General features: G+C 38.2%; 1 protein-coding gene across 2 annotated transcripts in view; it reads left to right on the top strand.

Annotated features, from left to right (window-relative positions):
• agbl4 (AGBL carboxypeptidase 4) overlaps window positions 1-26,065 on the top strand; it is a 442,148-nt gene extending 416,083 nt beyond the window's left edge. For both annotated transcript variants that reach the window (XM_044130229.1, XM_044130230.1), the window contains 4 exons: window positions 8,792-8,944; window positions 14,258-14,420; window positions 25,309-25,402; window positions 25,489-26,065. In XM_044130229.1, the coding sequence (XP_043986164.1) occupies window positions 8,792-8,944; window positions 14,258-14,420; window positions 25,309-25,402; window positions 25,489-25,597 (519 nt within the window). In that variant the 3' untranslated portion in view covers window positions 25,598-26,065. The remainder of the gene's footprint in view (window positions 1-8,791; window positions 8,945-14,257; window positions 14,421-25,308; window positions 25,403-25,488) is intronic.
• The last annotated feature ends 1,380 nt before the right edge of the window (window positions 26,066-27,445 follow it).

The following is a 27,445-nucleotide window of genomic DNA, read 5'->3' as shown; positions in this document are numbered from 1 at the left end:
TGATTACAAATCACCTCTCTGTCCATAAGCAGACAAATACCACCATTAATTTCAGTGCAAAACGAGGGAGGAAAGAGCAGAAAAAAAGTCAGATAAATGTGATGGGAAGGCTAGAGAGAGAGAGAGAGAGAAAGAGGAGAGTTTTGTCATTTACTCTCATCCATGAAGCAGGTCATCCCATCTGCCATGTCCTGTCACTGGTACATCATTTCAGGGTCGTTGTCATGTTGCCCCTGTGGCTTCTCCAACTGATGCTTTGTTAGTTTTACAATGTAAATGCACTACTTTTTGCATTTTTTATTTTATCCTGGAAAATAAATCCTTTGCAAGGCACCACATTAGGAATAAATTATTCAAGAACTACCAGAACAAGCAAAGGATTGTGTACACTTTGAACTTTTCCAAATTGTGACATTGGAACCACGTTGTCAATAGTATTTTATTGATATCCATATTTTCAATACGTTGTTATGCGTGATAGAATAGAAAGTAGAGCATGATTATGAAATAATGGTAAAACGAGTATTACAAATAAAAGTCACTTTGGAACATTGTGAAAAAGTGCAAGGGTTGTAAATACCCATGCAAGTTGCGTAAAGCTGCACAATTCCAGGAGTGATCATTGTAGCAAAAATATTTTTCACAATTATTTGTTCTTTTCCATCATCTTCTTTGAGCTTCACCATCTTTGTCACTAAAATTCATAACAGGTGCATCGAGAGAAGTGAGAATCATTTATCTGGCCAAATATGTTATTGCCTTCCAAGGTGTAAATGTATGACAGATGAAATATAATAGATTTCCAAATATGGCATCTAGACAATATTGTGCAGCTCTACTGATATGCAGCAGCCTCATTCTTTAGTAATATGTTATTGCCACATTATGCTGGAGAAGATGTATCACAGATAAAACAACAGGATTAATCTTTGTTTGGCTGAGACACAAATGTTGTTGTGAAGCTACAGCATTTTAAGGTCGTACTGTTTTTATATTTTATCAAAGAACCTATTTTTTGACAATTGACCTCTCATTGAGGTTAAGGTTTGTGGCTCTACCAGTTTTTTTTTAGTTATGGTGGAATATAATATTTGCAAGGAGATGGTTTTGGGAATACATTGTGATCAGACTTCTTATGATTCTATATATATATATATATATATATATATATATATATATATATATATATATATATATATATATATATATATAGAAGGGTTAGTAAGTCCATTCCCTTGCTTAAAAGGTAACTCCACATTTGGAAACCTCACTCGTGGCACAGTGAAGGGCTTTTTCTTCTGCTAACATATTTTCAATCAGGAGTATTCATCAAAGAAAGTAACTTTTGTCCAGTCTTCTGCACTCCATTCATGTACTTCCTGAAGATTTTCAGTTTGTTCTTGATGTTATTCTTGTGCTGAAGTGGGATTTTATACCCTTCTTGTCAAAAGTCTTTAATCACATAAAGTCAGATCCTCCCATTGCCACTGTTGAACAAACTCTGCTCTGGTGGTAAGTGCATTGTTCAGGAAAATACTGTCCTGCTGTTTACACTATTGGACATTCTCCAACACTGAGTCCATTTTCCAGGGCAACAATTAAACTGAATGCAGTTAAAATATTTGTTTAAGCATAAGAAGGGTTCTTATAATAATAAATCTGAAAATTTACAAATAAAGTAGGGCTCTAGCAATGGGGAATCAGGAACAAATAATTTAAATAAAAAGGTAAATTATAATTTTAATGGAATAAAGAATAACTAAACACAATGAGTTGCTAATAAATCTGAACTAGAACACTTCTGAAGAAATTTTAAACACCGTGCGTATTGGCAGGAACCCAACATTCTGATGGTGAAAATTAGCAACAATGCTAAGGTGAATTAAAATGTAGTCAGTAGCATGTGGAGTATCTTTACTATGTTGACGAATTTGGACTTACTCTATTTAGTATACAAATATTAGTGTATCAGCTAAAATTAGCCAAAATGCTAAGGTTAGCTTAAATGCTGTCAGTAGCATTTGTCGTGTCACCAGCATGACATAATCCATTCAGTATGATAAACATAGTTGATGAATCAAAAATGAGCTGAAATGCTCCCTAACCTAATAATATTAGAATTATTATAATTATATTATATAATAATATAATTATTATAATAATGACAATAATAACAATTATTATAATTATTATATATTTATTATACTTGTAACATATTTTATATATTATAATAATTCTACCAAATTTAATATTACAATTATTATTATTAATATTATTGTATAATATTATACTATTTTAATATTATTATTGTAATAATATTATAACTAGAACATTTCTGAAGAAATTTGAAAGGGGCCTGTCAAAGTGTGCCCGTCAGCGTTTTGATCTGACACAAATCTGGGGTACTGATCCGGAAAATTAGCAACAATGCTAAAGTTAACCACAGGAGGCAAAACAATGCACTGCTCTTCCATGCATGGCAGGCCCCAACTAAAACAGCTAAGAACAGGTGGATCTAAAGTAAAAGAGAAACATGGCTGATTGAAATGGGCAAAATACTTTTAACAAGGACGGGTGAGACAGTTCTTCTGAGTCCTGAGCTTGATTGCTTGCTGCAGGAATGAGAACAGTACATGATATCCCTCTGCACTCGGAGTTCTGCTCTGATCCGCTCAAGCTTCATGCAGTCTCTTTACACTTTTCTAAACACTCACACAAAGTCACACAGTCAGCTCTAAATTCCCAACAGAGGAACGGCCGGCCATCCAACAGCCTTCCTGCCTCAGAGTTAAAGAGTGTAAAACACTGGAAACTCACAACCTCTGTGATTAAAAGTCAATCCTGTGTGGTCTCACAACACAAACTAAACAGTTCCTATAGCCACTTCCTCTTTGCATGCTTTGAGCATACATATCCCACAATCCACTCAAAATCATCTCACACATCTTAAGATGTCAGCATACTATTGCTTTTTGCAACTTATTTTGCACAGAGAAACGCAGCATTCCCACCACACTGATTTAATTAAAACAAGAATAATTAAAGCAAAATCCAGTTAACAAGTGAACAAAACTAATATATAAATCTCTATTATAGATATATAGAGATTTATATAGATAGAGAGAGAGAGAGATCCTGGCAATGTAGAAACTGAAAGATAATAATTTACCAATACACTAATATACTGAAACAATTCATTAAAAAAACAAAATTAACATAAAGAAGCCTAATAACTCGAAGGGAAACTTTCAAAGGGTTAGAGAATGAATGTTCAGATTTTATTTAGCTGATATTACACCTAACTTTAGCAAATATTCAGAAAATATTTTCTGCAAGTGTAAGCTCACAATTCTCTCCACATAATTAGGATTGTTTACATACTTGTCTTAACTTTGGGAATACTTCGGAAAAGAAAGAAATGCAAGAAGGGATGGCTTTCAAGGTCAGACAGGTTGCAATGCCAGAAGACAACCTTATTATAGAGCAGATTAGGGAGGATCTCCGGTGGGGTCACATGTTTATTTTCTCTCAACCAGCTTGGCTTCTGCTCCGGGTCCCGTTGGCTCCGTCAGCTTTGTCGCTCTCAGCTGGAAGGATCATCAGCCTGGAGTCAAGGCAGTCTGGGGAGGTTACACTGAGGCAGGAAGGCTGTCGAATGAGCGGCCGTTCCTCTGTTGGGAATTTAGAGCTGAATTTTATGCAATCTAAAAACTATTGGCTGAAAGATTTTGAAATGCTGGAGTGAGTGAATTTAGACCAAGTTGTCCCAGCATTTGTTATCCCTTTAGCTGCCATGAGGACGCCGTTGTCCGATTGACCCATTGACCTGCTTGTGACAGTATTTGGGGTGACAGTTAAAGGGTTATATCACGTGAGCACAAGTTCTGTCTTCTGTAAATCAGTCTTTATGTAGCAAGTAGTATTTGCCATGCGTTTTGTAGGATCTCACAGATCTCACTAGCTGGAAGCAGTTCACTCAAGATTCACTGCTACCGAAATATTCTTGGTAAAGGATCATTTTGATTGTCATAAACTTTAGATTTTTAACCATTTTCTGAACTTGGTCTGGACTAGAAACATGTGTTATGTTATGTTACCTGGAAAAGCATTTTCAATAGTCTAGTGAAGTGTTTACATCTATTCGAGAATAAATATGGTCAAGGTCAGTTTTTGTGTGTTTCTGCCGGCTGCAGCAAGAACAATCTTTTCTCAAACTCACCCTCTAATTTGCATATTTAAGCAGTTATTGCAGTCAAAGTAGGAGCAACTCAATATAAATTATTAAAATGTTAATTTAGCGTAGTGTTGTATCCAATCCCTGTTAGTTTAACATTGTATGTTTAACATTGCATGAATAGCAGAGGCAACTTTTTTTTTTTCCTGAACCAGCAGCTGTCCTCCTTCTTTTCAAAAGGTATGCTGCTGATGCAAAGAGCTTTTTTCAGGGGCCTGTAATCCTGCTTCAATCAGCTACTTTTCCTTTCCGTGTACAGATAAGCCCGCCATTTACGGCCCCCACTGCACTCCCGCACCCGGCTCTAATTAATATGCAGCAGATAAGTACTTGTCTGACAAAATTCATTCGTTTGACCTTCTGGGTTTTACACTAAACTGATTGCCGTCGTTGCAAGTTCACCCCGAGTTGAGAGTTCTCTGGAGTTTCTGCAGCAAGACGGGGCTTTTATTTTTCTCCGAGAGGCTTAATTTGGACACTTGCACTCTCTGCACTTCTATCTCTCCCTCTCCCAAATTGTCTTCTGACTTTCATTCAGTGGTCTCTGTTTCTTAATTGCCCCTAATTGCTTAATTACAATTTCAAATGAACAATTCTGGAGGTCGGAGCGGGTTGTTAATTGAAACATCAATCACATTGGTGGGGCCTTCAGAACCGTCTTGGTTTGATTGACAGAGCATTAACTAAGCAATGTAGTAGACTTGGTCATGACATTGTCGGGGCTCCATGGCTGTTGCTACAGATCCTCTGATGTCCTTCAAAGAGACCTTCACAGCTTCACGTGAAAGCTTGCAGGGTTGGGATCAGGATTACTTTCCAGAAAGTGAAGGCTCATGTGCCTAACTTTGTATTTTTCAGCTTTTTGTTTAAAGACAATCTAGCATCCACAAATATACACTGAGAATAAAAACAAAGCTGGATGGTGAAGTATGTACTCCAGTGGACAATTTCACAAAGCAGTGTTTAAAAAGACCCCTGCAGAGAAAACTGTCTTCTAGTTAGAATGTATTTGGGTTGATGATATAACCAGAGGCACAAGACTTAAAATTTTCATGCTGAAGTTGGTAAAAATTCTGGTGGACAAGAAGCTGTTGACAAATTTTGATTCTTTTAAGTTGTGAAGCGATCATCGTCATGGGTTTTAGCCACAGTTTAATCCATAGTGTTTGTCAGCCCATCCTTTGCAGCCAAAACATCTTAAACTCTTCTACAGATTATGTTGAATGTATGAACACATCCTTTACCTTTCAGTGGAATAGCATGAAGGCAGGAGCTAAATAATGTTACTCCTCCTAGTGTGTTCTTTGATCATGTGCCTGTCCACCTTTCTTTAACCCAGCCCTCTATTGTCGGCTCTGTTTTAACTTTCCCTTACCTCCACCTGAGGCGAGTCCTTAGTGATTATTAGGCTTGTTGAGACCCTGCTAGTTGGATCTTTTGCTCTCCACCCTTTTTTCTTTCTCTATTAAACCTGAATTGCTCTGCTTGTCTTTCCCGTCTCCCTACCTCTTGTCTTTTCTTTTTCTGCTCCCTTTCAGTTTTATTCATTTATTAATTTACCTTTTTGTCTCATGTTATTTTTCTCCTCTCTACCTCACATCACCACTGCTGCTCACTTGGCTGCATTAAGCTTTTCTCCCCTCCTCCCGTTCTCTCGCTTTCATCCTCTTTCTCTTTTTGTTTTTCTGTTGTTTCTCCTCACCTAACCACCTCCCAACCCTCTCCTCACCCAACCCCACCTTCTCCGGCTGCTGTTCCTCTCCTCTGGGGCTCCATCCATCAGGTTGTCGGGGGCTGCTAGCGGCCGACTCCCAGCCACCATATTTCACCGCCAGCCAGCCAAGCAGCTGACAGCACAGCCACCGCCAGGAAATTGCTTTGGCTGTGAGCAGAATTTCAAACACAGCCACACTGCGTCGCCTGGGCCGCCCAAGCATCACTTCCCTCTTTCTGTCTCACCCCTGCCAGTCTCTGCGCATACATCTTTGTTTCTCTCTCTCTTTCTTTCTCTCATTTCCTCCCCTCTCTCTCTCTCTCTGTTTGTCTTCATATACTTATTGCCTCCTTTTTCCCTCTCTTTGTCACCCACCTCCTTTTTCTGTAAGCTCTCCAATCCCTCCTATGTTACTTCACAAACACACGTAACTACAAGCATATGCATCGTTTTCCCTTTTATCCTTTTTTTTTTCTTTCTCTCTCTCTGCTTCCATCCCACTATCTTTTTCTCTCCTGTTTATGACCCGCAGGGAACAAGGTGTGGAGCTGAATCTGTAATGAGCGGAGAGGGAAGAAGATAAAAGAGGGGAAGGAAGAAGAGTAAAGGGATAAAACCGGGAGAGAGGCAACATAGTGATAAGATAGAGAGAGCAGGCAAAGGCTATGGATGCTGGTGGGTGTTAGTCTGTTGCTGAGGGTCAGAAGATGTGGCGGGTGTGTTGGTGTGTGAGGTCGTCTCAAAATAATTTAACACATCAATTTTACCAACCTTGACTTGCTTGCTTCATTTGATTTTGTGATTGGGGTAAAGGGATATTGGACCAGGAGTAAACATTCATTTATAGTGTATGTTCAACATGGTGGCCAAGTCAAACTCTCTATTTTAGATCGCAGGGTTTCTAAGGCAGACGTATTTTGTTCTTTTAATGAATGGTTATGTATCTATGAGTGAACAAAAGACCAATAATTTCCTCTGGATTAATGAAACACCATCTAACCTGACATTTTATTTAATTAGCGATCTCTGTTTTTAACCCTCTCCTTTCCTGGTGTAGTTTCAGACAATGCACTTTATTAAATTATTTACATATAAAGCAAATGTTGACCGAAGATGTTTATCTAATTTTGAGGCGTACAAAGGCCTGCTTTTGCAAGCTTACACGCCCCTATTAAAATGCCAGTTTTATGTGATTTAATTAAATGAGATCATGATACATTTTTTTAAACCTTTTTTCATACTTAATGGCATTTACACTGTGTATTTAACTAGAAAGCAAGTACACCCATTGTAAGGAAATAAATTAAATTAAATGCTTCAACAACCTGGTTGTTTTAAGTGTGCACACCCTTACATTGCTACTTGGAGCACGTTATGGTTTAATACATTTTTTTTTTGTTTTCTTTGGTAAGCACTTAAAACTAACTATAGATAATCTGATTAATATTAAATAAAGTTCAGCAGCCCTTTTGGGATTTGTCTGACTTTAGGTAAAGTCACAGTTTGCAAAGATTACAACATGCTGTAGGCGTGATGTGTTGCTTTTTGAGGCTGCTTCGTGTTGTCACACAGGTTGAGGCAGGTTGTCATTAATTAACTAAATCCTTTCTGGAAAACCATGTTTTGCATTTATTGTGCCTTTCTTGTTTGTTTATATTTTGGTTGATCCGAAACATTTAAGTGCAGCAAAAAAGTAAAAACTCAACAAGTCTTTAAACAGGCAAATGCTTTTAGCAGATACAAGAACTGTCATTGACTAAGTTTCAAGCAATTATAAGCAAATATAAACATGATATACAATGGATTATCACAGAAGTACAAATTATTATTACTAAAATTGCGCAACAAATGATAAGATGTTCAACAAAACAAATGGGAGGATAAAAACAAGCATAAGATAAAAGAAATTGTAATAAAATCAGCACCTTAATCAGGGTTATCTCTAGTGACTAAATAAATAATTCAGCCATTTTGATATCACAATGTGCCTGTTTTTTAATTTAAATTAAGCTTACTGAAGACTTAAGGTTTGGTTTGGCTGAAACCCCATAGCAAGATTATTTTTGTCCTTATGCTGAGAGCTTTTTGCTCCCACAAATATTTAGGACATTTCTTCTCTGGCCATTAAACTTAAGATGATAAATCATGTTCTTTCTCTTTTTGTAATTTCTACAATAAAAATAAATAAATGCTCAAAAATGCCAACTGTAAAAAAGTAATCCAATCTTTTTTACAGAAATCTCAAATGAAACATTTGTAATACTGATATTAATGTTAACATTAATGCTGGATCTTTAGTTTGAAAAATATGTGAGCCTTTTTTTAATTAGTTCTAGAAAATCTAAACTATTTCTTTTTTATATCAGTGTAAGTTGGATACTTGTTGCTCATTTGTTTTGTTTTTTTAAAGTTGTCTTTAGAGTTAGCGTTTGAATTTTTTATCAAAAGGTTGTTAGATGTCACCAAATCCATCTGTGCAGAGTTTACAATTGGAAAAACGAATTCAGAATTAACTAATAAATGACTTTGGTGGATATAATGAATCTTGGGAGTCCAGATGTGTGTTTGTACCATATTGCTCTCACCTCTCCAAGCCATGTATTTATTTACGGTTTGCCCTTCAGAAGGACAGCATGATTGAAGTTATGCCTGGGTGGCTAGCTCCTTTCAGGTAGGGCTCTAATCTCAGTCCACAGTGTCCAGAGTGGTCATAGCATTCCCATGGGTCAAAGTGTTTCCCAGGGGGAAGAAATCTGTTGTGGGCCATTGCTCATTGATAGAAAACTATTCCAACTAACCCTCTGCTACTTCCTCTGTTTCTCTTTTCACTTTTTCTCCATTAGAGTGTTAGCTTGGAGTTCTACATCGACATCCATTCCCACTCCACCATGCTAAATGGCTTCATGTATGGAAATGTGTTTGAGGACGAGGAACGTGTTCAGAGACAGGCCGTCTTCCCCCGACTGCTGTGCCAAAATGCGCCGGACTTCTCCTATGTAAGTCAGACTAATACAGAGACACACAGACACCAGAGTGAGGATTCCGAACTCAGAATTTCTACTACTTTGCTTAACAGCGTGAAATAGTCTTATCTCAGCGAGTCCTGGTGAAGTGGTGTTCGGAGAGGCGCTGAACTGCTGCACTCTAAGTGGCAGACACTTGGGAGCATAGTTTGGACTGCCTATCTTTTAAGTGTAGCTGCATGCATCCAAGGAAGGTGTTGATGAGAAGAAAACATTATGCTTCAAGAGTGTTAGAAAACTCCCCCATAATAAAGATAGTAAAGACATTTCTTAAAGCTGCAGACATCCAAACAGGAAGTTAATTTACTAAAAAGGATGAATGAAAATGTAAAGATGTTCCCTTTGATCCCAGAACAGAAGTGAGATGGCTGACAAAACCATGGGAAAATAACAATAAATGCAAATATATATGTACAGCTCTGGAAACAATTAAGAGACCACTGCACTGAACCCCATTGAAAACCTCACGGTTGTTCCACCAAATATTGATTTCTGAACTCTGCTTGAGTTAAAACATTAGTATTGTTGTTTCTAAATTAATATGAACTTGTTTTCTTTGTATTATTTGAGGTCTGAAAGCAGTGCATCTCTTTTGTTATTTTGACTATTTCTCATTTTCTGCAAATAAATACTAAACTTTTGCTTGGAATTTCAGAAACATGTCATTTTACTCAAACTTATACCAAAAAAGAGTAAAATCAGAGAACTGATCATCTGATCATTTTGCAGTGGTCTCTTAAATTTTCCCAAATATATATATAAAATATATATTCATTCCAGTTAAATAGGTTTTTCATTTTTAACTTTTTTACTGAGTACCTGGGTATAGGAATACTTGGATGCATGTAATGGAGCATTGTTCTACATTAAAATCGTAAATCGTTCTTCAAAGATGCAAACTTAGTCCTGTAACAGTGCTTGAAGAAAAGAAAGTATCTTCTAAAACCCATCTGTCAGAATTATGTTTTTACAGATAAATTACACTGAGTGCAGTTAAACCTTGAAGAGTGAAGTATGATTGACGACGTGAACAAAGCTGAGACTTCCAGCTACTCCCATTCACTGTGCTGCTTAACTTTAAACAGAACTTAAAGGTTTCATCAACATTCTTACGTTGTTTATGAGATCCACGTGTTGACAAAATCCCGTCTCACGGGCTCGTGGATTTTTTTTTTTTTCCTGACCTCATAACTTGAGTTTTATAAAGACAAACACCATCAACTGTGAGACCTTCTGCAGACCTTTCCTGATTACATCCAATTAATTCAGTTAAGTTCAGGTAGACTCCAATCACGGCGTAGAAGCTTCTCAAGGATCTCTTCTAGCTGTGGGATGCTCCACCACCTAATTGCGAATGTCATAACAAAGACTGTGGACACTTATGTTAATCGAATACTTCACTCCTTCGGTTTTTAATTAATTAACAAAACACTCCAACACCTTTGTCATTTTGTCCTTTCAAAGAATGGTCTGTATGCAGATTAGGGAAAAAAAAAAAATCTCTGAATGTCAAAAACTCTAAAGGACTTAAACACTCTCCCAGTTTTCTGTGGAGGAAAGTAGAAGGTCAAACTGCAGTGTCTGGCTGTAGAAGTGGACCAGGATGGTTACTTGTGAAAATGTCTCAGTTTCACATACAGACGTCTTTTTAAAGAAGGATGCATCTCCTGCTTCCTTCTGCTGAACTTTATTTGCTTAGTGATGTTGACATTTAATAACAGAGCAACTTGAATATATAATACAAACTGATCTTCAGCCATCCCAGTTTGTCGATCCAATAAAGAAAACTTTACTTATTATTGGTTTCTGTACAGTGGGGTTTGTTGTGCACAGTGAGCAAAGCTTCGTTTCAGGAGAAGGTCTTTCTGTACCCAGGATGCCTTATGTGACAGCTGGCCCAGGGGTCATCTCCCTGCCTGCACCATTGTTCCCATGCCCATTCAGCACTACCTTAAAGCCCAGCCCAGCGCAGCAGCAGCACAACACAATCACGGCAAACTCCCACCGGTGGCCACCGAGTCTGCATCTCAGCAAGTCCACTCTCGCTGCTGTGAATTCACAGTGAATGGAAAGTTTTTCCACACTCCTCCCCTGACGGCGTCAAATTGTGTGTTATAGCTGACACGCTCAGAGCTGAAATAGATTTTTCTCCCACACTTTGCCCATTTACAGCCAGGGTTTGTAATGACATTGTGTAAATCTGCTGAAATGAACTCCCTTTTGCAAGTTGCTCTGAGAGCGAAATCCCAGGACATAAACACATTTTTACTAATGAGACATGCCAGTCAATACTTATCACAGCTGTTATATTTCTTTGCTTTTCGTCGAGCCAATACAGTCTCATAAATAAACATTTTGACAGTGTCTGTAGGTTTTCTGTTTTTTGAAATACTGTAGGAATATTGCATATTGTTTCGTAAAATGCTCCACTTCCAAACCATCTGAGGGCTTTGTGACGGGCGCTCTGAAATATTGACTTTGTTGTCCTTAAGCCACTTTGTAACAAATTAGCTGGAATGATTAGTCATTGTCCATTTGAGAGATCAATTTGTGCCCAAGCTTTAAATTCCTGGCTGATGTTTATCCACTATTTCCACATAATAAACAATTCCAAAAATCACTTAGCACACTAAGTTTACTCAATCTGTTTATTTAAACAAAGCAAGTCTAAGTTCACTTTTTGAACACCCATTTATTGAACAAACTTGGTCTTTGAGATGTGAAAATAAGATAATTTTCAGGAGAAGAGCAGGAAATGAAGCTACTTAATATCCTCATGTATAATATACGTATAATATAGTATTTTATAAGATCTGGTTAGATTAAGAGATTTTGTGGAGTCAGAGTATGACAGCTGTCTGTAATATTCAGGTTTATGGCCATTTCCATTGACTTTACTTTTCAAAGACAGCAGCTGCATCCACTTTTATGTATCATCAATCCATAAAATTGGCACATTAAATTGAGTTTATAACAATGCTCTTCCTATAAAGGTCTGTTATAGACATGTCATCTGCGATTATATGAACAAATAGAGCATGATTGTCCATTGATCCTGTAATCACCCAGATTACTTCTTCCTAAGCATAAAGTGAGTTTATTATACCCATCAGGACTTTCCCAACTTTCCTCTTCTGCAGATACTTTGCTGTCTATAATTTAAATATTTTGTTCCCTTTCTGACCAATTATGTATGACACAGTACATTCCTGCAAACTTGTCAGGAAACACTTACCTAATAAAACATCCTGCAGACTCTGAGCAGCATTCTTGGTCTTCCTTGAATCCTTACATATGCATATATGGCTCATTACCTGCTAAATGTACCCATGTGTTTGCAAACTGCATGCTAAATTGACTGTTTGAGGACTGGCAGGTGGCATTAGGTTGCTTTTTAGAGCACCGTTTGCTGAAAAACAATGCAGATGAAAGAGGCGAGAGTGAAAACCAACAACAAAGTGACAGACCACTGGGTAAAAACACCAAGCTTACAAAGACTGTGAAGTTCAGTAGTTTGGCATATTGCAAAAGAGAAATAGACTAAACATTTTATTTTAGTCAGGAATAATGCAAAGCCATAAGTTGTCCTAGTAAAGCAATCTTAAATAAAATTCCATGCTAATGCTCTCTTCTCTTCAATTTACACTGAAGGTTTTCTGTATCGTTCAGCTATGAAGGCTGTGATGACCTTAAAAACTTTATTTTGTGTCTGGTCTTTGTTGTTTCAATATGCTTTGGATCACTACCTGACTGAAATACCTACTGATGACTCATTTTCGGTTTTCTGGCAGAGTTCAGTAGATTCTTATGTAAAATCTCCTGATATCTCAAACAATTCAATCAAACAAGGTCTTCTTGTGTTTCAGTAGCAAAACAGGCTCACAGCACACAAAGCCTCCACCAGGCAGTGTTCGTAGTAAAGATAGAAATACTACGACCATTATTAATCTTTGGAGATCTCCTTCACAATCCTCCTGACTATATGAGTGGTGGCAAACTAAATATTAGTCCTTCTGCAGCATGGTGGACAGTGACTCTGTGTCATTTCTCAGGTAAAAATAAAGTCATGTATTACCAAATTAAAGTTTCTACTTACTCTAACTTAAATCCCAACTTCGCCACTGTTGAATTTGCTAAGAACAATTACTTTTTATATTTAACAGAGAAATGTTGAATAAATGTTGTCAATTTAAACTAGGGATTTTCTAAAAATTTCAGTGTGAAGTTATGCATCTTGAAATAAAAGATTAATTAATTTTAAGGCTTTTTTACACATTTTTACCAGAGGTGCCAATAAATGTGTGTTTAATTAGCAGTTCTTACAGAAATAGCAACTATCTCACTAACTTGCCTGTGTGACTCCTGCTGTTATATAGTTGGCATCCACTGTTGCTCTTCTTACTCAGAGTTTTATGGCTACAAGGCTGTAAATTACAAAGAATGCGCAGTTTGGTGATTGTGTATTCTTTGTGCGCCTTACCTTACAAATCATGTTGCTTTACTCTTGTACTTGGAATGAATGATGAATGAGACTGTGTTAAATGTTATGCACGTCTATAGGTGACACTTCAGCATCTGTAATTTGGATAAGATGGACTAATATTAAAACTTTGTAAGAAAAATTCATGATTTTTTGTCATAGTTGTCCAAAATAAAAACTAATCCAATAGGTACTTCTTGCCGTTTTTTGACTGTGAAGTATCAGTCTTTGGGATCTCACACCAAATGTTTTAAAGAGGAGACTTTAGATTTTGTAACTATAAATATTAGTTAACTTCAGAGATCTTTAATTGAAGTGGGTGTTCGCTTGTAGAAGTACTTCACCCCAAATCTCAAGAGCTTTTGTATTTACCTCACCTGCATTTTATTTCTTATTGTTACGGCTACTCTGGCGTCTTAACAAGCCTCCAAATTTTCTCTTCGCCAGAGTAGTCCTAAGGAGGAGGTCTCTGACTCGTCAAATCCAAAAAGCACTCGCGGAGATGGCTTCTTGTCGAAAGATATCAAAACTTTTAATCAAAAATAATCTCCGAGTTGACTTATAATAAGTAAAGTTTATTTGACGGTAAAGAAAACCATTCCACTCCTCACTCCTCTATCAAACAACCAGAACTTCCCAGCTGCTGCCTGCCTGCCAATTATAGAAGTAGGCTGACTGACGAGGAGGAGGGCCCCAGCACAAAACAAACAAACAACAATAAATCCACCACTCATCTGCAACATCAACAAAAACAAATTCATCCAACCCTTTACAGGCTCCAACACTTATTCTTTGGTTTTTTTCAGTCAAACACTTCATTTAACCGGGACAAGGTGAAGGCCGGTACTGGCAGGCGCTTCCTCGGTGGTCTTCTTGATGATACTTCCTACTGCTACACTCTGGAGGTGTCCTTCTACGGCTACATGACGTCTGCCGGCACCGCCGCTGTTCCATACTCTGAGGAGAATTGTATCCTTCATATGTGATCCGTGAGGCTCAAAATGCAGCGTACAGCAACAGCTGTCTGACGTTATTTGTTCCCTCTTCTCATCTGACACACACTCTGGCAGTAATCAAGATGCTGGAATCATTATTTTAATGTTTTAATTGGGAGTGGGAGCATGCATTTGTGGCTCCGCATGACAAGTCGTTTGTACTTGCGACTGAAGTTGTCACTGGAATAAACAGTCGAACAAACAATACTCCCATCAGCTTCCGGCCCTCACACACAAACACGCATGGATTTTTTAGCAGTGGAGCCGAAGGTCACAGGTGCCTTAATGGAGCCAGATAGGAAGGAAGTTTTCCTTCATGTGACCTTCTCAGAGGCGAGGACCTCCTGAGAGCGGGCCGATAGTGGTGCGATCTTACCGATAGAGTGATCGAGAAGAAGGGGAAGAGATTTTGAAAGCGACAAGAGTCCTACTTATGAAGAGTATGTGCTCTCATGCACTTGCATTGCAGGTGGAGGGGCAGCTTAGCATTAGCGCAGCCCTAGTGCCCTCTAGTGCCAAGTACTGGAGGTCTTCTTCAGTGAAGATGAGGTGCGATTAATTAGCACACAAGTAGGGAGCAATACAAAGGTCCATTCCACGCATGGATCAGCAAAGTGCTTTGAAAGAGTAGTTTTAGTCATTTTTGTTTCAATAAAACGTATTCTGTAGGAGGAGGAAGAAGCAATGTTCAAAATCAGGCAGTCTGCTTATCGCAGGCTTATCAAAGTTATCAGATCAACAAATTTTAAGTATGGTCACCATATTAGTTCTCTATACATTGACAGGAGTATAGAGGAGCAATGAAATCTACATGTTTGGCATTTATGTTTACATATTTTTTAACTTAGTGATTCTCATTACCAACTTGCTTTTCTTATAATTCTCAAAACTTTATATGTTCTTTGTCAGACAGGGAGCCCTAATTTATACTTAATAAAAAGAAAAGAAAGAAATATCATAATTAGTCTTAGGTTTCAATTAAAAATTGAAACCTAAGAAATGGGATATGATACGATCAGATCCAATATCTGATTATAATCTGGTAGCTCAGGAATAGCTCCAGAGATCCATAGCTCAGGTGAGAATATCTATCAACAAAACTATTAGTTGTATACCGGCTGCTGCCATTCACGAGTGGGACCCAGGAAACCTTTCAAGTACAAACAAACACTGAACTATTTTCTTCCGATTTAAATTTTTCATAGTTTTACCCTAATTTATGTTGGTCTTTCACATAAAATCACGTAAAATACATTGATGTTTGTGGTTGTAAAGTGACCACTAAAAGGGCTAAGAATAGTTTTGCATGGTGGCGTACCTGTCTGGGTGTGTGTCTGTGTTTGCTGAGCTGCGAGAGGGGACGTTTCTGAGGAGGAGGAGCTCCAGAAGCTGGGCAGGCAGCAGGAGACCTGATCTGCAGTGGAGATTGGGGTCAGGCAGGTTGAAGGAACAGACCATGTCACTTTTTACGCCCCAGTAGTTTGCTTGATGGAGCATGTAAATTATCAACAGAGACCTTTAGCATCTCCCCCACCCTCCACCTGCCCCTCTTTCCTCTTTTCCTCATCTCACACCAACACACACCTCTGAACTAATTCACGCCAAATAAAAACCTTTGGCCCATGAGCGGAGCCACCTTCCAAGTGTCTTTCCTCACCTTTTCATCTTTCCTGTCCAACCTTCCTCACCACGGTGACTTGCAACCACCGAAATTGAAAACTTAACCTTTCGAACAGCTGACACTTTTGTCACAGTTTGAATTTGCTCAAGAAAACGTGTGATACACTTTTAGTGGCTGTGAGTGTTAGTTTTTGATGTCTCCTCTGCTGCAGTCTTTTCTCCTCTACGATGTCCTGTCCTCTCTCATCCCATCAGCCACAACATAACGGCTCATTATATCATCTAGTCAAGCTGAGAATGCTCCTCTAAAACAGCAGGGATAGCCTCTCTTGTGTGTCTGACTTTTTATCGTCCTCTAATCATTCATGTTTGTTTGTTTCCCATTGTAACTGGTTGTCAGTATGCTCCGACAATAGATCCTAAAGAGGGCTTTGCATCTATTTATACCCCTCACATTTTGTCATTTTAAAAGCAAAAAATTTAAATGTGTTTTAATAGGATTTAGTTATGCATAATGTAACACAAAATTATAATGTGGAAGGAAAATTATACATGGATTTCAACTATTTTTACTAGGAATGCACAATATATTTGCATAAACGACAGTATCGACCGAACACATTACCACTGCAAGACTGGCACTGGCAGCATTATGATGTGGGGAAGAAAACCTGCTAGATCTTGCAACGAACTTGGAGGTTCACAGTCAAATAGAGTGAAATCTTTGAGTTCAGAGCCAGAGCTACCAAGAAATTGTTTAGCTCAAAGGTTATTTACTTGTTAGAATTACCTAATCAAAGTCCAGACCTAAATCCAACAAAGATGTTGAAAGACCTTAAATTTCTTCACAGACAGAGACTGTCCCCACAAAATATGGGAATGAATGCAACCTCCTAGATGTAGAGCTGGTAGAGTGGTACATACAAAGACCTGTGGTTGCAAGGATGGTGGTTTGACAAAGAATTGACTCAAGATTTTTTTTTAATTTTCAAAAAATGTACATCCAATTTATTTCACTGCCATTTTATCTCAAACAAAATAAAATGGCAGTGAAATAACAACTGACTGCAACAAGACTAGTCAGTTGTTGAACTACCTCAAAACAAGATTTTTATCTTCTAATGTGACAAAATGTAAAAATGTTTGTGATATGAATATCTGTCAGTTATTTATAGTGCAGCAGCTCAGGTTTCTGCTGCCCAAACTGCAAAGTTTGAATATGAGTGTAGAGCACATCAAGGTTGAAGAAATCTGGGATCTTGTTCAAAACACAGCTTGGTGTCTTCTCTGTGCCTGAGTGCATTTACATGTGAGGATACAGTAGATGTGTTTTTATTTTTGATTACAAAGCCTACTTATCTCTTACTTGCATTCATGTTTCGTTTTCTCAGTTCCTTTGGAGAAACTTTGAAGCATTTCTGAAAGATTTCGAGGACGATTTTGTTTTTGCTGCAGTCAGTTGAGCATTTTCACCTTGTTCAGATTTTCTCCACTGAAGGACAACTCACTTTTCTACCTTTCCAATTCAGCAAACTTGCAGATTTTCATCAGAGGTGGTCACACGCAGTCTAATCAAGCAGAGCATTGTTGGGCTGCTCAGCAGCTCTGAGTGACGTCACAAATTGATGGCTGCATCAGCTCCCCGCATGTGTGTGATGTTGGACTGTCGGCTGTCGCGGCAACACTTGATGTGCGCGTCGCCATAACAGTGGGACTCCGTGAATGCCAGAGCCACCGGTGGAAAAACAGCATGCATCATTGAACCTGACACCCAACGCACAGGCTGTGACAAGTATGCAAATGATATAGCTGGGAGGCAAATATGCTTCACTACCACCCATCATGCACATCACATCACACAGATATGCACAAATGGATAGGTGCTCACATATGCAAGCAAACGCACACAGAAACACACATCTAAGCACACAGTTGATTGCACAAATATTGTCGCCATGCTCAGATGAACAGGTGTCCTCACATGAGTTGTCCCAAAAATGTAAAAGCTGACATGTCCAAATCCATGAATGTTGTTTCTGGACATACTGATAAGTCCGCCGTTCTTGGGAAGTCGAAAAAGTTTATAAAAATCTTTGGAGAAGGAAAAACTGCAGTTTCAGAAATAAGTTTAATTAAGCTAGCTGCTAAAAATTATTTAAATCAGAAAGCTGTAACAGGAAAAATACATTTACTACAAGAATATTATACAGCAGAATTGAAATATGTTTGCCTTTACATAAAGGTTAGTGAAGTCTTGTCTTTGAATAGATTAGTGTTGGGAATGAACATAAATGCAGTTACTTTAAGTAGATAAATTAGCTCACCTGGTGTTACATTACACTGATGGTCAAATAATCATCTAAGAGAAGTGACATAGATTATGCGATGCCTTTAAAACCAATGAAACTGTTGCTGAAGCAAAGACAAAATGTAGAGAAAACTTTTTTGTAGTCTCAAATTTTATTCTGTTCATTGTTTTAAAACATGCATGTTCAAATGAGTGGAAAGACTATAGATAAACACAAACTGCAGAGAGTTTCAATCCAAAAAATTCTCAAAACAGAAGCAAATCTATAACAAGATGGCTGAAAAAGAAAATATTCGATCTGTTGCAGTGGCCTAGATCAAGTCCAGACCTCAGCCTGGTTGACCGTTTAGGAACTATGCAGACCAAGTGTTTGCAAACCTTTATGAACTGAAGCAACCTTGAAAAAATCTGTACTGACATTCCTGAAGAGCAATTTGAAAAAGCAATAATAGTGCAAACTATTTCTGAGTGATTACTGCTAGATTTTGAGTTAACTATACTTACGTTCCTGTGTTTAGTGCTGTTCACTCAACTTGAACATCCCCATATCTAAAAGACAGAGGCAAGGCAGTCAGAAAAAGAACATAAGCATATAACTGTGACTCCACATTACTTATTAATTTATGTTTTAAAAGAACAAAATGCCTTCTCACCTTTCCTACACTCCTTATTTAAGTTAGACAGCTTGTATATCTAACAGGGACAGTCCGTTCCATCAGGGATTAAAATGGGCTCCATTTTGTCCTCTTGGGCCTCCGGACGTGAGGTCTTTCACTCTGTTGATTTGCTACTGGGGACAAAAATGTCCCTTTCTCTATTGCTGTTGTTGACTGTCCTTGTAATTAGCATTGATAATTAGCTCTTTACGTGTCAGTGCACTGACAAGACCTGCCAGTCGCCCATATTGATGGCTCGAATGTCCTCTTGCTTGTCTCCTTGTTAACTCTCATCCAATCTAGACAGCCTTTTCAACGTGGCCTGTTAATTTCACCACTAGGGGACTTCTTGTCTCTTCGTCACGTTGTCTCACTGTCTGGGAGGACGGGCAACGAGGAATGAAAGAAGCTAAATGTGTTGCTGACAGCAAACAGCTGCAGTAAACAAGTCATGTCCCACCCCCGTCTCCTTTGTCTCACATGCCCCGTAATCTCATCAGCGTCTAACCTGGCACGCCCTTGAGCCATGACAATGACCTGTGATTGATTAGACAAGACCATTATTGTGTACAAAGAATACATTTCAGTGAAAGGCTAAAAAGATGCTGATGCACTGCATCCCGGCCCCCTTTGATCTCCCCAACAGTGAATAATAATAATAATACTGATAATAACAGTTTATTACACAATTTATACAATATTAGTAGGAAATGTCAAAGTGTATATCTAGCAACATCACACTGAAATGTTTCAGCTCTTTAGACAAATTGTTATATCAAACAATGATAACCCGGGTAAATAAATGTAGCTATTTTCAAATAAGGATTTATTTTATAATCTCTTAAGGTTATAAGTTATCCAAACTGGCATGGCTCTGTGAGAAAATGTACTTGCTACTCTTTTCAAATAATCAATAAACTTGGATCAGGCACATTTTCTGTTTCTCTGACCAGCCGCACACAAGCCTAATTACTGGTAGACTTGTGGGATTGGTATATCATCTAATCATAACTATAACAAAATGAAGCAGGCGAAAAGATCTTAGTCATTTGCCTCAGTTCAAAGAAATTCCAAGAATGAAGCAATTTCTGAGGATAGTGACTGTCTACAGCTTAAGCTTCAGGACAACTCACCACAATTAATACAAACCCAAATTCTGCTTTACCAGAAGATCCAAAAGGAGGATGTTGGCCATCTCTCGGTGCCTTAACCAGGAGTGATTGGGTTTAGCAGCAGGACAATAATCCAAAGCTCTCCAGCAGGTCCAAAACGTAAAAGAGTAAATACAGGTTTTGGAGTGACTTAGCCTGAGTCTGGCTTTAAATCTGATTGAGACTCTGCAGCATGACGTTGGACATTCAAAATCCTTCAGGGCAGCTGTATTAAAACTTTTCTGGAAGGAAGAGTGGGCCAAAATTGAGTCATTATGCGGGAAAAGTCTCATTGCCAGTTATCACAAATGTTTGGCAGCAGTTCTTTCCGCCACAACCATTTATTAGGTGTAGGAAGCAATTACATTTGCATAGGGTCAGGTTGGTTAGGATAGATTTTATCACTTAATTAATCTAAAAATAATTGTTTGTGTTACCTCTGATGTTATTTTTTTAAATCTGAAATATTCAAAAAAGAATAGCTGAAATCTATTAGGGTGCAAATACTTTTGTTTTCAAATCACTGTAGCTATTTTAAGTATCTTCATGCCACCCAACATTGTAATCCCAGCTACAGCTTTCCTGGCTCCCAGACACATAACTTCCTGCTGCATCGATGGCCTCATTCCAGAACCCACGGTTTCCCTCGGCACCAAGCCAAGCTGCAGTCAGGGCATCCTCCGTGTCTCCGACCCCAAACCCAGCGTAAGAAGTTCTCCTTCAGAAGCTGACCGTCCATCACAAAACCTCCTGTAATAGACGGTGAGTCGTGACGAGACAAGCTGAGAGGCCATCTGCGCGCGGTGGGGTCTGGGAGATATTTTTGTCACTGAGCGTGCCTGGCTGAGGAACCCGGGACTGGCAGCAAACTCTGCTGATGAGAGAAAGCTGTGGAAAGCGTCAAAAAACTTTCCAGAGGTCACAGTGGAGACATCAAGGATGGAAGAAGGGTTTAGCATGAAAGCTGGTTTTCTTTTGCAGATTCTTAAGTGTCAGAGGGCAAATTAGACATTGTTTTTCTTGTAGGACTATTTAAAACAAACTGAAAAGCAAAACGAAAGCACATTTTTTTCAAACCATGCAGACTTCAATTTATCTGGAGCTCATGTAAAGATGGTCTATAAAAAGTGGAACACTTTAAAAATAACATTTCTGTGTGTTTCATCATCCAAGGTGTGTAATCTTACTAAATTATTTAGAGAACCCAGGAAAATCTTCGTTCTAAAGCTAATAATCAATTAAGGGAATGATTGCAGTGATCTTGAGCCCTCAGGTTGCCCCACATCAAAAACAAGCATGGCCCAATAGTGCAAATTAAGGTTGAAACACCAGGATGCATTTAAAGAAAAAGCATAAACTGTGATGGAAATCTGTTTCTCAAACTCCTGGAGTGCCTCCCAGAGGGTGGTAGTGTACTGTCTATGGTGATGCTTCTGGTTTTGTTGAGTTTTTCTCAAGTTGGAGCTATCATTGCTGTATCCATCACAGACACAAAGGGGGCAGCCAGTGATTGTTTCTGGTCTTTGTGGCTCCCTAGAAAGCCTTCAAACTAGCATACCACATTGTAACACACTGTCCCAGTTCTTGTTTACGCTGTTGATGTTTCAAGTTTCTTTCTTTCTTGTTGAACCTCTCCACTGCCTCAGTGGGCTCTCTTCTAAAGCACCTGGAGGTCCAGCACTGTTTTCTTGGTTTTTCCGATAGTCAAGGCCAGGATGTTGATTTTGCTGCATATTGACAGAGTTTCTTCTCTGTGTGCTAGCTCGAGTCAGACCAACCACCGTTGTGTTGTTGTCATCTGTAGACTGACATTGATATTGTATACGGAGTGGGTTAGGGGACAGTTATGGCTATATAGAGGATAGGAGAGGGAAGGTAGCACACAGCCCTGCATGGAGCCAAATGTGATGATGGAAGAGCTGTTTTGGGGCAGTTGGGGAAAATCTTCCATTCACTAGGGTTCCTACACAGTCTGGAAGTCTATCTTGTCTGTCCATCTTTCCTTCCTTGACTTTCTATCCTTCCTTCTATACTCCTTTTGGAGTATAGAACTATATAGGACTATAATCAGTACAAAAACGTCCTCCCTAAAGTGCCGACTTTCTCCAGTCCAGAGTGAAGAATCGATGGCCTTTGCTGAAGATTGGTTGGCTCTGGAGTCAGGGGTTAAAAGATAGAGGGGTTAAAAGTGCTATGAGTTTCTCAAAGCACTTCTAAACAACCAGTGTCCGCTCTATTTGTCATTGTTCCTTTAGATCACAGGCTTTTGGGGCGTAGGGGTAATGGTGGTAGATTTTACATTGGAAGGAATAGTAGTGTCAGGGAAATTGGACCATGTTCACGTATAGGAGCTTCTGCTGCTCTCACTATTTTCAGCATCTTTTACTTGTTCTTATAAGTTGGTTATGCAAAGAATGGTTTGTGATAGAAATGTGATGACATGTAGAGCTGGAATCCCAAATAGGGTAAAAAATAAATGGTTACATTTTACTGCCGGTGAATAACTAGTAAAAGTATGAAGTCCATAAACAAACACACGCAGCACAAACACATGCAAACAGTGCAGGTTTCACTTAATGAAATGCTCCCAGACAGCCAGATGGTGAATAAACTGGAGTCTGGAGTCATGTGGGGAGTAATGCTATCAGCCTGTGGTGTAAAGAATGATGTCCACTGCTGACTTGTGAACATACAAAGGCCAAAAGTTGACAGACTAACCACAGAGGGGATTGCTTGCTCATTCACAGTTCTAATTTACCAAGAGTGCCAGCTGTGTGTATGTGTTTTATGAGGTTATTTGAGGAGAAGCATTTTCCTTTGACTGCCTGTTACAACCACAAGTTTAATGCGAATAACTAGTTAAAACAACTATACGCTTGTTGATTATTTAAGGGGGAAAAAATCTATCTTTTTTTGGTTTCACTTTTGTTTTAGTCACACAGCTGAGACAGATGGACGGTTCCTCAGACGACAGACCAGATCTGAGTATCAACAAGGTGATGGCCAAGAGAAAGAAAGATTATGACACTCTGCTGCTTCATCATCCTCCAGACGGATGAAGAGTGGGAACAGCCAAACATCAATGGCACAAGATTAGGAAAACCCCTCATGGATCTGTTTGTCCTGTGTCTGGATCCATTTGAACATTACATATGGATTGAAGATGATTGAAAAGGGTAGATGAGATGTATTGAGACAGACTGGCAGCTTGTACTAATGTGTTTTTCCTACTGCACTTACTTCAGCAACTCAATGAAATTTATTCCTTGTAGTGGCAATGTTCTTATTTATTCGTATTCACCGTGTCCTCACTCTTGATGATTGGGAACATTGTTGGCATTCAGTGTTCTTCTGTTTCTTCATTATCTGAAACTGACTGGCATCATTACGTGCCTTCTGTCTTAATAATCCCAGGCTTGGCAAAAGCACTCATAGACACTCAGCTGTTTTATAAAAGGATTCAAGTTATTGATGGGGTCCCTAATGTAGTAAGGGACAGCTGAGATAATGTGTGCACTCACCTCTGAATTTAAATTAGGCCTCAGTTTGTAAGTAATTGCTTTGTCTGATTCATACCAGCATCATACATTTGTCTGATGTGAGTGAAATGCAGTCAGTTTAGCCCAACTTATTTTGGTCGTGTGTTGCAGCCTGAACATTTGCACTACTCATTTCTCCAGGTGCTTGTCTTAAGTTGTTTATTACTGATCCCCAGGTTTGTTGGCAAGGACAAATGCCATGTTTTTGAGTCTGTTTCATATTCATGCTGCTCGTGTCTGAAGATTTATGCCTGTGAAGCATGCATCATTTATCTAAAAAAATATATAATGTCTTAAATACTCATATATTTTTGGGTTTTTTACATTGGGGCTGTGGGTTTTAGTGTGCTATTTTTGTACTTGTGGTTCGCAATGTTCTGCCCGGATCTGCTGATTCTCAGGAGATGTGAAAAATACATAATAAATCACACATTCACCCATACCACCCATTGTCTTCACTTTGTCAAAAATATGTAAATTTTAGACCTTCCTCATAGGATCTGATCATTTTGTTCCTTCACCATTTAATTCTTTCTGGGGATGTTTGTTATAAACTATATGTCCAGGGGGACATTTTGTACTGTACAAATAAAAATTGTCTAAAATCTCTTCTTATTCTACTATGATAAAATAGGATTTTATTAGTGTAAGAAATATTAGCTACCAGCAAAGTTCCACTTAGTTATTTTGGTTGAATCAGGGGTCATCATCTTTCACGAAGCAGTAAATGGTCCATACAGGGTTAACAACTCCAATCAATAGAAACCAGGTGTATTTTGCAGTCTTTTGAAAGTACAACATAATACCTTGAATCTAAGTGGTATAGGTCCACGTTTTGTGTGGATCTTAAACTCAGCAGCCAGTGGATTTGATCAGTTTCATTTTGCTTACTGCCTTAATGATTGCATTGATTGACACAAATCAGAGAAAAAGTCTTGCCTTTCTTCAGTGTACAGTTGAAAACTATTTACATTCACTGTGTTGATGAGTGCATAAGTTCATAATCGTTTTAGAAGTGGTCAGTGAATAAATGGCAGCCGCCTGTAAGTAATAAATAGTGAAGGGATGAATTGGCCTGGAGCCCCCTCTTACAGATCATTCAGACTTGTCCTTCTGAAATAAAGCACATGTGGAGTACAGTTTAAAGCCAGCCATTTTGTTCTTTCTAGGGATAAGAGAGGTGTTTTTTTTTTTCTTTGAAATGTTTGCCAGCTGATGTTTAGTCTCCAGGAGGTATTGCTGTGAAGCTTTTTAAGTAAAACAGCTGCCTCCAGTCCTGCCAAGAGCAGTCAGGGAAACAAAGGGAGCGCTACAAATGATAAAAATTGCAACAATCAACTACAATTTGCTAAAAGGTTTTGTTTGATAGGGTATGCAAACTGAATTAGTGAAGACAAGGTTCTTTGAGGGTTCACAACTAGAGAGTTGTTTTTTTTTTTTTTTACCTTGCATGATATTTTAGATCTTATTGTTTGATTTTCTATTTTATTTATTTATTTTGCCATATATTTTCATCACATTTTCCATTTGGTCATGTGTGTAATCTTCAGTTTCAGAAGCAGAATAAGCCTTAATTCCCTATCCTTAGACATGAAGCTAGGTAGGAATGTGGCTCGAACCTTCCTGGATTATTACAAGCTTGCCAACCTCACCAAGGACAACAGACCTAGCAATATACACAGGTAAAACTTTATTGCAATTTTTTGTTTTGTTTTTGCTGTTTTCTGAATTAAATACCACAACTTTGTTGATATGTTTCTGTCTGCAGCGCTGATGGGATTTCCCAGGTTACCAAGAACAAGATTTTGAGCAGCGCTGGTGATATCTGCGAGTCGGGTGACAGCAAAAAGGAGGAGAACCAAATTTTCGGACACTAGTAGAGCATATAGGAGGAGCATATATTAAGTATAAAGCATTGCGACAGCAGGATCAGACTCCATCCTACCAATCTAAATATGTATCTTTTAGGGTCTCCAGAATACTGGGACCAGTTACCAATCTAACACAAAATATTTTCCGCATATGAATCTCAAGTTAGCCTAGCGCATGTTTTTGTTTTTGGACTGTTGGAAAAAGCCAAATCTACACACAGACTAAAAGACAACAAGTAAACTTCATGCACAAAAGCTTTTGTTTCCCTGATCACAAAGACTTATATAAAAAGATATATTACAGTGACATGCATGACATTCAAACCACCTTTTCATATATGTGTGCCTCTTATAAAACACATAGATATGAAAGCTGTGTGTAGGTGTTTGGGGGCGGGGGGTTATTAATTTAAATTAATTTGAAGGCCTTCATCTGGCAGCTTTATGTTGTACAATAAATATGTGTTCATGTTACAATTTACTTGTTTATTTTAGTCCCCAGACAATGTTATGTCTTTTGTTACTATTATTATTCATTAAATATTTAACTACTTCCTACATCTGGCCTGCTTGATGTAGTTTTGTGGCAGAACTGCAAAGCCTGTTGTTCCTTGATTAATGTGGACGGAATCAACGTACAGGAATGTGTTCTCTATATTCATGATTCTAAACCTTTGGGCATGCATTGTAAAATACTTAGAGCCATATATGTCTAAATGATCAAAAATATTAACACCATTTTAAGTTTTGTTGCATCTCATCTTGTTCCAACCATAAACTCCACTGTATTTAACCAGGGTTGTGTTGGAAGAACAGCATTAGTACAAGTACATGATTGTGAAGCGTAAACATATGTTTTAATCACATCTGACAAAAACAGCCTCTTGCAGCCGTTTGCTGTGCTCTCTGCAAGGCTTGTGTTGCAAATGAGACTTTTTTGTTTTGTTTTCCTTTAGCAATGACTTTCTTCTTGCCGCTTTTCCATAAAGAAGAAATTTGAGGAATTTGTCACAAAGATGAGTGACATGACTTTCCACTTCACTGATTGTCTGTTTTCTCAGTTTATGTAGGGCTTTACTACATCTCAGACGGCATGCGGTTGTGCCATATTCTCTAATTTTTGGTGATCTGAACAATTGATTGTGAGCTGGGAATATTGTTTTATAAACAACGCATCTCCACAGTTGGTATTAGTTTGAGTCTTCATGGTGTTTGTTCTCTAATCTTCTCTAACAAGCATCTTGGATAAACAGAGAACAGCTGGATTTATGAAATCACAATAAACAAAAGTTGGTTGCATTATCTTACTTATCTTAAGTGGCAAGGGAGCAAATACACGCCACACTTTTCAGTGTGCATATATATATATATATATATATATATATATATATATATATATATATATATATATATATATATATATATATATATATATATATACTTTGTCTCACTTCCAATCTAGAAAAATGCATCGCAGATTCTGGTTGTAAATGTAAGTGACAAAATGTGAAGTTCAGAGGACATAAACACTTTAGCTGTTCACTGATTTTTAAATAGAATTATGAATATGCATCTGTTTGACTCGCAAAGATGAATGAAGGATATTAAACTTTTGCGGATATCCAAAACGTATGATTCAGATGCACGATCTTTTTTGTCATCATTTTACTTCCTCCTACTTTGTTTTTGTTTGGGGTTTTTTTATTTCAAGCTGGCATTAGATTGAGTTTTACTTTATTGTTGGTGACACCCTAATAAGACCGCATATATTCGGTGCCAGTCCCAGCTGTCCTACCAGGAGACACATTCAGTGATTGTTTGAGAAAGCAACAAAGTGTTCTGATTTGCTACTTT

The sequence above is a fragment of the Gambusia affinis genome, linkage group LG10 (genome assembly GCF_019740435.1).
Source record: "Gambusia affinis linkage group LG10, SWU_Gaff_1.0, whole genome shotgun sequence".
NCBI lineage: Eukaryota > Metazoa > Chordata > Actinopteri > Cyprinodontiformes > Poeciliidae > Gambusia > Gambusia affinis.
Note: the sequence above shows the minus strand (reverse complement) of the source record. Positions and strands in the feature narration are given on the sequence as shown.